This window comes from Lactuca serriola, chromosome 7 (assembly GCF_051521515.1).
Source record: "Lactuca serriola cultivar US96UC23 chromosome 7, Lser_US96UC23_V15, whole genome shotgun sequence".
Lineage (NCBI taxonomy): Eukaryota > Viridiplantae > Streptophyta > Magnoliopsida > Asterales > Asteraceae > Lactuca > Lactuca serriola.
In genome coordinates, this window is record NC_136414.1 from 17,755,310 (window position 1) to 17,768,107 (window position 12,798).

At 35.5% G+C, this 12,798-nt stretch overlaps 1 protein-coding gene across 1 annotated transcript; it reads right to left on the bottom strand.

The window, feature by feature from the left end:
• Positions 1-2,898: 2,898 nt before the first annotated feature.
• On the bottom strand, positions 2,899-5,955 carry LOC145062821 (Mo25 family protein). Its single transcript, XM_079010413.1, has 11 exons — positions 5,652-5,955; positions 4,981-5,142; positions 4,712-4,830; positions 4,496-4,570; positions 4,290-4,383; positions 4,116-4,175; positions 3,980-4,048; positions 3,791-3,889; positions 3,545-3,589; positions 3,364-3,466; positions 2,899-3,163 (listed from the first exon to the last, which is right to left on the bottom strand). Exons 1-11 carry the CDS (start codon positions 5,769-5,771, stop codon positions 3,090-3,092), a joined length of 1,020 nt encoding a protein of 339 aa, XP_078866539.1. The 5' UTR covers positions 5,772-5,955; the 3' UTR covers positions 2,899-3,089.
• Between the last annotated feature and the right edge of the window lie 6,843 nt (positions 5,956-12,798).

A 12,798-nucleotide genomic window follows, 5' to 3' on the forward strand; every position in this document is an offset into this window, starting at 1 on the left:
CTATTTTTCTGGGGTTTGCACCCTATTTAAGGGAATTGGGAGGCTATGGTTTGCTCACCTTCAGCCTCCACTACCCTCTTTAACCCAAAAGAAACCCTAATTCCTTTTCCTCTATTTAGAAGCTTTCTTGAGTGCTTTTGAGAGATTTTGAAGGAAGAAGCAAGAAGGAGTAAGTCAAGGATCAACAAGAAAGTCCTCATCTCAATTTCTAGCTCGATTATGGACGCTTGTAAGTGTTCAAGGCTCCACCTATTTGATTATAGGTTGCTAGGTCTTGAATTGGTCCCATTTTCTTCTTAATCTTGTTAGTTGGGATGGTGATATATCATAAAGGTTGCAACTTTATGAATTTGTGGATCATTTGGAGTAATTCATGGTTTAGATATGAAGTTTGGTTGGTTGATTGAGCCATGCATAAGATTTTGGCCATAAACCCCATTTTGACCTAATTTGAGTCCAAGACATGCATTGGACATTCATGTCTAAAAAGCACCAACCTTTAAGTTGGTTTTGGTGTTATAAGCTTCTTTAGGGCCAGAAGGGGCACCCCCCCTGTTTTTCTGGTTATAAGTAATCCATGCCTGTTAAATTTTATACATATTAGGCCTAAAAATATAATACGTATAAAATTTAGGCTTTGGACCCCCTGTTCTCCAATTTTTATACATATTATACTTTCGCCCTCCCTCCCCCCCCCCAAGTCAAAAGCTCATGCTCCGCCACTTCCCATTACAATGCTTTGAACCTAGTGCCCACGACGTGGCCTAGGTTGCCACGGCCTGGCGACTAAGGAAAATGCGTTTGTTTTTGTCATTTGAGGGCCACGACGTGGAAAAGGATGGCCATGATGTGGAGAGTCAACTTTGGCCGTTGACTTTGTCTTTGACTTGCGTTGACTTTTGGTCAAACCCCTAGCCTTGGAAGGAAAGCTGAGGGTGTACTTTGTATGGTTGTATAGGTGGGTTATAGCATCTGTATCCGCAGCAGTAGGAGTAGTAGCAGTTGATCATATATGGTTTTTGGGATTGTACTCTGATAATTTTTTTCTACCATGACATACTTGATGGTTTTTGAAATATGTAGTTGATGGTTTGGTTGATTTTAAACATAATTTTTACTTAGTATTTTTGGGATGTTACAGTTTCGAGTTCGAAAAGTGGGGTTGAAGATGATTAGCAAACCTTAGACATCTCATTCTTTTAAAAAAATGGGTATTGCATAAGTGTTTTTGGTTTTTTAAACAGAAAATGACAATAACGCACTTAATGAACTCCCACCCTCATTTTCTCCCTCCTTCTTCCATGCCCTTTTTAGTCATTTTATAATCTCCCTCCTTTCTTTCCATGCCCTTTTTAATCATTTTATAAGTATAAAGTTTTTTTTTCACCATAAAATCTATCGAAACACGTTTTTAAAACTTGTTTTTGTACCACCAATAAGTCAATAATTGTTTTTATCAAAAAACTATTAAAGTTCAAAAAGCAATCTCAAATCCCAACCTAGGGCTGTGCATGGGTCGGTTTTGGACCCCAACCCAACCCAACCCATAAATGATCGGTTTCTGGTTTTCAGAACCCAATAGGGTCGGTTTCTGGTCGGTTCGGTTTCTCGGTTTCCGATATCGGTTTGGGCGGTTTCTTGGGTTCAACCCATACACTTACAGTTTCTGGGTTTAAACCCATGGGTTTTGGGTTTGAACCCATTTTCCAGAAATGTAACAATTAGTTAAATAATTAAAAAAACACCTAAGCTTCTTTTATTTATTATTATTTTTTTAATATATATATATAAACATAAAATAATCAGTAAAAAGCATCGGTTTGCGGGTTTGCTGGGTCGGTTTCTCGGTTTTAAAGAGGGGTCGGTTTCTCGGGTTGTTGGGTCGGTTTCTGGGGGCAAAACCGAAACCGAACCCGGAAAGTCAGTTTCTACAAATTTAAAACCCACACTGTCGGTTTTGATTCGGTTTCGGTTTCGTCGGTTTCTCGGTTTCTTGGTTCGGGTTTGCTCACCCCTATCCCAACCCTTAGATTAATTCTTAAACCCAAACTACAAAACTTACCTAAGGCCGTAACATGTTTTCCTCAAATCCTTATATATTCTCATGGTACAAATTGGCACGCTCGTGTAGGCCATTATTTAAGCCATGTAAATCCTTTATATTGTTTGTTGTGCCATATAGCATGATGACTAAACTTTCCTGACCATACTGACGATGTTGATGCTGAAATTTTGAACATCCATGATTTTCTTAAGGTTTTGGCAATCCAAATCTATAAAATCGAGTCTAAATGACAATCTCTATGATTTAAAGACCAAGTGACCAAAAACAGGGCATTAGAAATAATTTTCTAACAACCATTATATTATCAAACATCATCATTTCTCATTAAAATGAAAGATGTCATCATTTTATCTCTAATCTCCAAAATCAATAGATAAGGATATAAGTTATACTTACATTTATCCACTGATTAGATGTACGTAGTTTCTTATCTAGTAGTAAGATTTTATTGTAATCATCTATTCATCTTCACTACTTTATCACTTTCTTTGATTTTGACGATGTCATCTATTTGCAAACAATACATCATTTTTTTTTTCCGTTTTGCAAATAAAAAGGAATACATATATATACATCATTTCTTATAAACAAATTCAAATGCTTCCATGTTTTCTTGTTTCCTCCAAACCCAAAAAAGTATACTAGAATTTTTGTTGAAGATAAACACAAGTATTTTTGTCACCATTCACAAATTAAAATAGTATTTTCAAACAAAGTGAAGTATAAAATATGTTAGTCAAAACTAATAATACAATGTACATACATGATGCATCATCTACTACGACACCGACTTCTTAACTAGCATGCACGCATGTATATCCCAGGCCAAAACATTCATTAATAATACACCAATTTATTTTAAAATATATATTATTTTTTCATATATCTACATCCGCATATTAATATTTGATACTACTAACATTACATGTTTATTTCACATGCTAAATCAAACAAAGTGAAAATAATATATAACTTATATATAATTATATATATCTCACTGGGCCATTGCCACGTCATACCCGAATTAATTGTCTCGTGGTTCAAGCCCAGCAATTTCTCTAACCACTTGGGCTTTATCTGCCTCAAACTGCTCATCCTCTATACATATCATCATCATAAATTCACAATTCATTACTTTTTTAATAACTCTAAAACAATTTTAGATTACAAATTTGGCCCCTGTTCTTTACTCAATATTGCGACTTCAGTCAGTCATTGAAAGAAATTTGAAAATTTGGACTGAACTTGTGATTTTGGGTAAAAACATAGGGACCAAATTTGTAATTTAATTTTCTTACCTTTATCCGGCTTAAAATCAGCAAACAGTCGAAGAAGCTTGCTCCTATTTGCAACAAGTATGCCCACAATGTCAGCTGGCTTATTCTGATTGGCTGCAAATAACTGTCAAACAAAAAATAATTTTCTTTAATTTTCACCAATCATTGAATAATACTTTAAAATTCGTTCAAATTTGGTTACCTTAAAAACATGAAATGCTTCTATCTGGATGCTCTTGCTCGACTCCTACACAAATCAGAACCATTTTTTAAAAAATAATATAAGATTCGTGAGTTTTAATGTATCCTATTCTAATTTTTCCTTATTACACATTGTACTTTAAAAAAATTACCCATTATAATCATAACAATGCTACAATAAGGAAAAATTAGAAACAAAATTTGATATTTCTTGCATTTTGCCCCCTATAAAAAGAGAGAATTGTACTCTGAGAAGATTCATCAAGATCCTCAAGTTGTCTCTTGAACTTGCGTATCGTGTCATTACAGCAGAATTTGAGCGATCTAGCAACATGTCTCCCAATAGCTGAAAAGGTAAACAAAAAAAGATGAAAAACCAAGTATTAAAAATTTAATCTTTTTTTTGAATCTCTAAAAATTTAAATAGAAATCACACCTTGATAGCTTGTCTTCTTGTGATGTAATTTGGAGACTCAAGGAGCTTAGAGTTGTACTCTGCAAAAAACTGACAACAGAAACCATAATTGCATTAAGTTTTTTTTATAAGATGAATTTTAAAAAGTATATGTTACCCAGTCATAGTTTTTAGAAAGAAACTCAGCAACTGTTGATTTGTGTCGTGTCAAGAGTTCCTGCAACATTTAATATGATTTAAAACCAAATTGGGTGTAAATATATAATCTTTACAACAAATGAATTGTGTCACTGTGTGTGTGTGTGTGCAAAAGATAATGAATTTTTAAAACCTTGAATGTTGCTGCAGCATCAGCTGCGATATCGAAATTTGGAAGTTGAATAAAGTCAAAGAACTTCTTCATATGCTCAGACTCCAATACATACCTTTAAAACAAATAAATAAATAAAAATAAAAACTCAAAATATTTATGTATATGTACATGAAGGATGAAGAAGAAATCTTGTTTAATGATATCAAGTAAACTGACTTACTGACCTAGCAACACTTTGATGACGTATGCATTCTCTCAGCATTGCACCATAATGTAATGCCATATCTGGATTCTCATAACTAAATGAAAACAAAAATCAAATTTTCAGAAACATGATTCATTTTATACTCAGATACACATCAAAGATTATACAGATAACCATGAACACTAAATAAATGAGAGCACCTTCAAAAGGGTAAAATTCTAAAGCTTATGCTTACCCTGATGCCAAGATATCCATTAGATCGATGTTTGCCTCCAAATAATCACATGCAATCAACCGTGACTGAACTTGTTGACGTTGCAGGTTTGCAACAATCTGAGTAGCATCTTTGCGAGCCTATGAAAGGATTTCAAGTTTGAAACTAAAATTAGACGAATCAGGAAGAAATCATATGCATATGTAAAGTGTAATAATCATTCCTAAAAGTGTAGAATGCAAAAACCATGATTATTGGTGATTGATCAACTATGCTAGAAAGATGCTTACTTCTAGGTTTAACTTTGGGAGACAAACAATCACTAAGCGAAGTGTATTTTCTTTGAAGAACTCTTGGGTCAATTGAGCACAAGCTTCAGAAACAGGTTCAGCTTCACTATTCCCATACAGAATTTGCTTAAGCTCACGGAGAAGCTTACTCAGAGCTGCAAACTGGAAATTCAAAACATGTGATTAAAGATCAAATAGATCAAGTAGCTTTATGTCTATACAATTAAGAAAGTTTGATCCGTATGTATAACAAAATTAAATCATTCAACAGAACTCTTACATATTTAGTAAGTGAACTTGTGGAAAATTAAACCATCAATCTAAAAATAGAAACTAGATACGCAGAAAACACGAATCAGAAAAGAATTTTCAGATTACACGCAGCTGCTTCTTTATATCCCCAATGCGATATCGCATTATAAAAATTGTCCGAATGAAGATCCAAAATTAATAACGCAATCAATGATTAACAAGCAAGAACACGAAATTAACAACATTAATAAAATCACAACCCCGCCTATATATAGCAAAGGTGGAAATCACATCTGTATCATCAGAATTTCAACTAAATTACGCCAACGAAATCATTTTTTATAGTAGCATATAAAATATATATCAACATATTGCATCGAACAAAGTTAACCTAATTGAGTAAAATTGTGATCCCAAACCTTATCTTCGCGTTTGCTTTCGCGACTATCGGGATTGTTGTCGACGTATATGAGGAGATCCCGAGTTTGACGGACGAGGTCAACCGGTGTCTTAGGTTTTGACTTGAAGAGACCTTTCATGTCGGAGATGGTATGTTTTCTGGTTCTTGTGCTCCGGCGAGGTGAGTTTGACAGCTAGCAGAAGACAGCAACGACGGCAAGAGTCTGATCACCACCGATTGTGACACTACTTGTGTGGATAAGCGGCTTCAGCGGATTTCGATCTGGGCCCCTTATTGGCTTCTTGAAACCTAATTTAACTATAACCGATTATCATCTCATCTCTACTAAATTAATACACACACATTTAATTGTATAAATAAAAAATATATATTTTTTTGTTCTAAAAAATAATTTCAAAATTTCTGAAAAAAAAAATGAATAATTACGATGACGTGGTTACCTTAGGAAAGCTTATTTTGATAAAAGTATACAACTTCAAAATTTTAAAATTGATGACTTCCTATAAAATAAAGACACGGTCAATCAAAAAGCAATGGAAAGTGCCAAAGTGGAAAAGAGTGGAAGGTGATGTAATTCGATTTGACTGTTATATAATAATATTGTAATACAATTATAATCAAAATCATCTTGTAATATAAATATCGTGAGCAAATAATATGTATATGTTATTATAAACCTTATATTGTACATTTCTTGATATTAACGACTTAGAGATATGCATCTTTTATGTATGAGTCATGAGCAAAGTCATAGTCATAATTTCATAGAAACAAAATATATAGTACAACATAAAGATTGCTTTCCCAATTCTAAAAATTATGAGTTGTTTAAAAAAATCGAATGATTTAATATTGAATTATTCAAATGTTAATTCAGAATCTCTAAATGAGTTTGGTTTCAAATGAAAGATTGTATAACAAGGTTACTAAATTGATGTTCAAAATCTCGAGTTTGGTTTCAAATGAAAAATTGTCTAACAAGGTTACTAAATTGATGTATTGAATGAAAAAAAAAAATTATCATTTTAACATCGTGAACAATTTTGTGATGAATAAAATATTCATATTTGATAAACATTCGAATGAACAAACTCAATAATATTTATGGTGGGTTGAATAAGAGAGACAATGAAACATAAAAAACAAGGAGGACTAGCGATGATGTAGGGAGGCGAGAAAGAGAAATAATGAGATATAAAAGATGAGAAGGATTGATTAGGTCTGACAATCGTGTCGTGTTCGAGTCGGCATGTTGCGGGTTGGCGGGTCAAAATATGCCAACCCAAACACGACTCATTTAAAATACAGGTCACGGGTTGGCAGGTTTGGAACATAAACCCATATATGACCCACCAACCCATTTATTTATACGGATTCACAGGTTAGCGGGTTCGTGGGTCCAAATTTTAGACATTTAAGTCTTAAACATCCAAATGAAAATTAAAAATATTTATAGAAACATGTTACAGACTTAGCCTTAGAGGTCACGACTTACGACCTTAGACCATCCACCACGAGTCAAAATGTCAAAATAATCAAATGGTCTATGAATCAATGGTATATATTATATAATATTAATACTTGATATATAAATACATTTAAAAATAAAATATTTTTTTTTATTGAGTATATAAACGGGTTGGCGGGTCAACCCGTTTATTTTTTGAGAAACCCATATATGACCCGTTTAATAAACGGGTTGGCGGGTTGAAAAACTCAACCCAAACCCATTTACTTCGTGTCGTGTCGCGGGTCGTGTCGTGGGTCGTGTCGAGAATTGTCAGCCCTAGGATTGATGGTTGTGTATATGTATAGAAGTTGGATCGGATGAGGACTCGGAAAATCGTAACGACTGCAATGACAAATCTTAGACGTTTATTGGTTTAAATGGGTAGGTGAGATAAATCAAAATGAACAAATAAACAAAAAAAATCGTCTAATGGCATTTTCTGTAAAAAAAATATAGTAGTAAAAAAATATATTCTCTACAAAATAAGCACAATCATGAAAATTTTATAAAAAAAAATATTCTTTTTTTATAAAAAAAAAAAAACCCAGAAAAAAATCTCCAAAACTCATGAAATTTTAAGAGATATTTCTACTTACTATACTAGTAACTTTATAAAAAGAATTGTAACACCCTATTTTGAGTCGTTTCTTAATTCGAGGCAATGACCCAAATATCAATTATCATAAGGATTCGGGCTTTGTTGGAAGAGAGGTTTAGACCAATTTGGATGTGGGTAATGTAGGTTATGTGATCCAAGAGTTCGGTTTGTGCTTTGGATCCCAAGGGTATAATGGTAAAAGTGATGCTTCAGACATTTTCTCGAATTAAGGATTCATGTTTTGAAGGTTTTAAGTCGAAGGAGATTTGATAGGATTGTATGGCTTTTCATTACCTTTCCAAGCATATAAAGAACGTCGAAAACGGAGTTGGGACGCAGAAGTTATGGCCTTTGGAAGTTAAAATGGGAAAAAGGGTTGGCCAGTACGTTGGCGTACAAGGTTTGTACGTTGGGCGTACTAGTCTTAATTGATCGTGATGATTCACCCCACTACCCTGGGCGTACATATATTACATTGGGCGTAATTACACAGAATGCAAACCCTAAATTTTAGGGTTTGGACCCTATTTAAGCACCTTATGTCCCAAGGTTTCTCTCATTTTCTAGCCTCCATTGTCCCTAAAGTATTATCTCGAAACCCTAATCCCTTTTTAGATAAATCAAGTCTTGTGTGTGTGTTTTAGTGTGTGTGGGTGCATCTTGAAAATGAAGAGGTCATTGGAGGAGGATTAGTTTGCTTGGAGCTTGAAGATCCATCACTATCTTCACCTTAGCAAGCTTCCGGAGGTATAAAGCTTCAAACTTTATGAATCCTTAGCTTAGATCTAGACGTGGGATTTTATTTGGTATGTTTTGGTCCCTTGGTTTGATTCTTGTGAGTAGAAGTTACTCCAAAACTTGTATTGGTCATTTCTTAGTATTTCAGGAGTTGTGGAATCATAAAAATGGCATCTTGATGGGTTAAGTTAAATTCAACCATGCATGATTTAATGGTCTCAACATGAAGTTAGAGTGTTAGTAATGCATATTGGGCCTCTTTGAGCCATGCAAAGGCATCAAGTTGATGACTTTATCATTTAGGACATTTCCCTTGAGCTAGAGATGTGTTTTGGATGCATGGACTTAAGCATTGAGTGCTTAATGTCAGTTTTGGCTTAATGTGAGTTTTGGCTCTGATACCAACTTGTAACATCCCAAAATACAAGCCAAAAATTTCATTTTTAAAACATATACTTTGCAAAACGTTTGAAATAAAACATTCACCGATCATATCATTTCATAAAAGATATCGCGTGTCTGGAAACCATTTTATAAAACATAATAATATCAGAGTACAAATCCCCAGGAAGATCTCATAGTGCGGAGTACAAGGCATGTGTGCGATGTGCCGCTACCGCGCCAGCTCCTTCCACTTTGAAGAAGAGGTACCTGAAACCAAAACTGTAAACAGTAAGCACAAAGCTTAGTGAGTTCCCCCACTGTACCACATACCATATAACCACATAACATACATATATTGCCAAGCATATCTGGGTGCCCAACCTACCCCTTCGGTCCTCTCGACCGGATACTGCCTAGCATATCTGGGTGCTGGCCTCCCCTTCGGTCCTCACGACCGGATACTGACTAGCATATCTGGGTGTTGGTCTCCCATTCGGTCCTTAAGACCGGATATTGCCTAGCATATCTGGGTGCTGGCCTCCCCTTCGGTCCTTACGACCGGATACTGGGGACTATTTCACCCCTTACTACTACCACATAACACATATCACATAATCTGTCTAGCATGGCTGGGCATGACTGCCCCTTCGGCCCTATCGACCGGTAATCTGGGGACTATCTCCTCCTACTGTCACTAGCACATAGCATCATATAATACTAGCATATAAACATATCACAGATAGTAGCAACCCTAGATGAATATCACAGAGACAATCATCTATCATACAACTCCTACTGGTGGGTCGGCATTGTGGCCATAGACCCACCGCTACTGGAAGGTAACTCACCTCGTAGTAGCTGCTGATCTGCGTGGGAACTATCTGTCTGCTGCTGCTGCTCCGGAAATCCTCCGGCTGTAATTCCCACCAAACACTCAGTCGAATACTGCTAATCGATCTTAGGGTAAAATGACCATTTACCCCTAACCAAGCCAAGAGTCAAGGTCAAAGTCAACTTCCAGTTGACCCGACTCGCCGAGTCCTTATCCATTCGATTGTCCTTAATCCCGTCTCTACTCGTCGAGTTAGGCATTGACTCGACGAGTTTTCCTTTTAAACTGATGTCCAAAAGCCCTTCATCCTACTCGCCGAGTTGTATGAACAACTCGTCGAGTTCATCTTCACCCGAAGAACACTCTACGCTGAGACTCGCCGAGTTGTATGAACAACTCGCCGAGTCTGTTTTTGAGGCAAGAAGATTGCCCTAGACTCGCCGAGTCAGGGCATTGACTCGCCGAGTCCCTCCATGGATGAGTCCGGCTTCCGACTCACTGAGTCCACCCATGACTCGCTGCCACTCAGCATACACGAAAAGGGGGGAAAATCAGGGACTCGCGACTCGACTCGCCGAGTCAGAAGAACGACTCGCCGAGTCGCATGCATGCAAGAACTGTACACTCGATTCTGCTTGAATCCGGTGCATACCATTCACAGATCTGGGTTCTTAGGGCTTGATTAACACGTAAAGTTTCCAACTTTACGTGTAAATAAACACCAATGAAGGTTTTAGGGCTCAAAATGCACTAAAAGAGTAGATCTGGGGCTTTCATGCAATATGGCTACATAAAGGCAGTGGATCCGAGTTCCTGGAGCTCAATCATGCCTAAATCTAAAGGTTAATCAACTTATCACAAACCCTAATTCATAATCAAGATTGGAAATGGCTCAAGAAGGACTTTAATGGAGCTCTAAGGGACTCTTAGCATGAAAACAGAAGGAAACTGAGTTATACCTCAAGGAATCTCTGAAATTACACCAAGATGTCTGACCTCCTTCTTCTCTTTTTGATCTACTCTCCTTTTTCTCTCAAAATCTTCAAGAACTCACACCAAAGCACTTCGATCTCACAAGGAACGAGGTTAGGACGATATAGGGAGCTCTGAGGGTGAAGGGGGAGAGCTTGGGGCGCATATGATGGTTTAAATAGGGTGCAAACCCTTGAAATTAGGGTTTCATCAGATAGCAGGGACTCGCCGAGTCACCAACTTAAACGTGTTCCATAACCCGGCTCTACTCGGCGATTCGGGCCTACAACTCACCGAGTACAAGGCTAAAAATGCAAAGTACTTAGGTAAATTTTACATAACAGGAACCAGGTGCTACAAAGGCGTATGCCCAACATAGCGCGTTTGAGCCCCAATTTTCCTTTGTTGTGTAACCCGTACGTCGGGCGTAATTAGGTGGTACACTTAGCATACTCACGAGGAACCTTCTTGGACTTTAAGTCTTTTGGGTCATTGTTGGGCCTTAGATCTTTTGGGCTTGGGCCATGGGTTGAGGGTACCATTATGAGAAAGGGAAAAATGGTCTTTTACCCCCTTAGCATGTTAGATTGTAATTTGGACCTTTCGTTGGTTATTACTCTGATTATTTATTATGGTTAATTTTGAATGTTCAGTGTGAGGAACCGTGGTAGCAGCATCCTGAGAGTGTGGTCCATCTGTCTTCAGATTGAGGTGAGTCTCCTCAATGTATTTGTAGGTCGAAGGCACCAATGTCGGCCCACTGGATTATATAGTAGGATAGTAGTGATCTGTGTGACACTTACTGATATGTCTGTATGTGTTTGTTGTCTTTATGACTTTTGCTGGTATGACTGTATGCTTAGTTGTAGGGGTGAAATAGAATCATACCAGTTGAAAGATATTGAAGGAGTCAAAAGGGATTCAAGGAATCATAAGGGACTCAAGGACTTAAGGAGTCGGATGGGACTCAGCGAGTCGGAAGGGACTCATAGAGTCGGAAAGTACTAAGGGGTAAAATAGACTCGTGCATGTTTTGCTATGATATGTATGTATGATGTATGGTATGTGGTATTTGGGAAACCCAGTAAGCTTTGTGCTTACGGTTTAAGTTTATGTTTCAGGTACATCCAGTTTGAATGGGAAGGGTTCGACTTGATCGTAGCGCATCCACTTATGTTTTCCACACTTTTATGATTTTGGAAATTGTACTCTGATAACTATTTTACTATGACATACTTTTGGATGGTTTGACATGATTATTTGATGGTTTTTGTTGAATTAGAAATGAAATTTTTACCTATGATTTTTGGGATGTTACAAGAATTTTTTAAAAATAAGTTTTTCAAGTGTTTATTTTTAATTTAAGAAATATTAGTTTTTTTAGAAAAATATTGAACATAATATGATCCAAAATGTGACGATTTAAAATATTTATGATTCAAAAAAAAAACTTTTAATTCAACTTGTTTATGATCCTTTATTTGTTTTGATCTAAATATATTTAAATTCAAATATTTTATAATGTTTAATTATATATATTATGACCCAAAATATATAATGATCCACATTTTTTTTGGAACAAAAACTTTATTTAATTGAATATATTATCGATCCAAAATTATACGATTCAAAAACAATATGATCCAAAATACTATGATTCAAAATATTTTGATTCAAAAATAGTATGAATGGAAAATATTATGATCCTTAATATTTTTATTATTTAAAACTTTTATAATTATGAAAAATTAAAAACTCAAACTTATATTTTGTTCTAAAAAATCAAAAAACAGAAAATAAATCAAAAAATAAAAATAAAAATAAACAAAAAACACTAGAATCTTCGAGTACATAATAAAGACAGTAAAAGAATTATTAAAATAAGTGAAAAAATTTAAAAAAAAATCATTTCAAATAATTCTAGAAAAAAACGAAGAAAAACTAGAAAAAAAATAAAAACCTAAAAATCGAGTATATATATGTTTAAATTTTTATTTGAATTTTTTTAAATTAAAAAAATAAAAATAAAAAAACTCACGTAAATTACGTTCCATAGACGTTCGTCGCATATGGTTAAATCATCGAGTTTGTATTAATTACCACGGGCGTGG

Bases quoted from the DNA above. Each gene is read 5' to 3' on its own strand.
- LOC145062821 (XM_079010413.1), bottom strand. From the start codon at position 5,771: ATGAAAGGTCTCTTCAAGTCAAAACCTAAGACACCGGTTGACCTCGTC. The intron at 4,571-4,711 runs GTAAGCATAAGC...GTTTTCATTTAG, and splicing joins ATGGATATCTTGGCATCAGG to TTATGAGAATCCAGATATGG. The intron at 4,384-4,495 runs GTCAGTAAGTCA...TTTGTTTTAAAG, and splicing joins CGTCATCAAAGTGTTGCTAG to GTATGTATTGGAGTCTGAGC.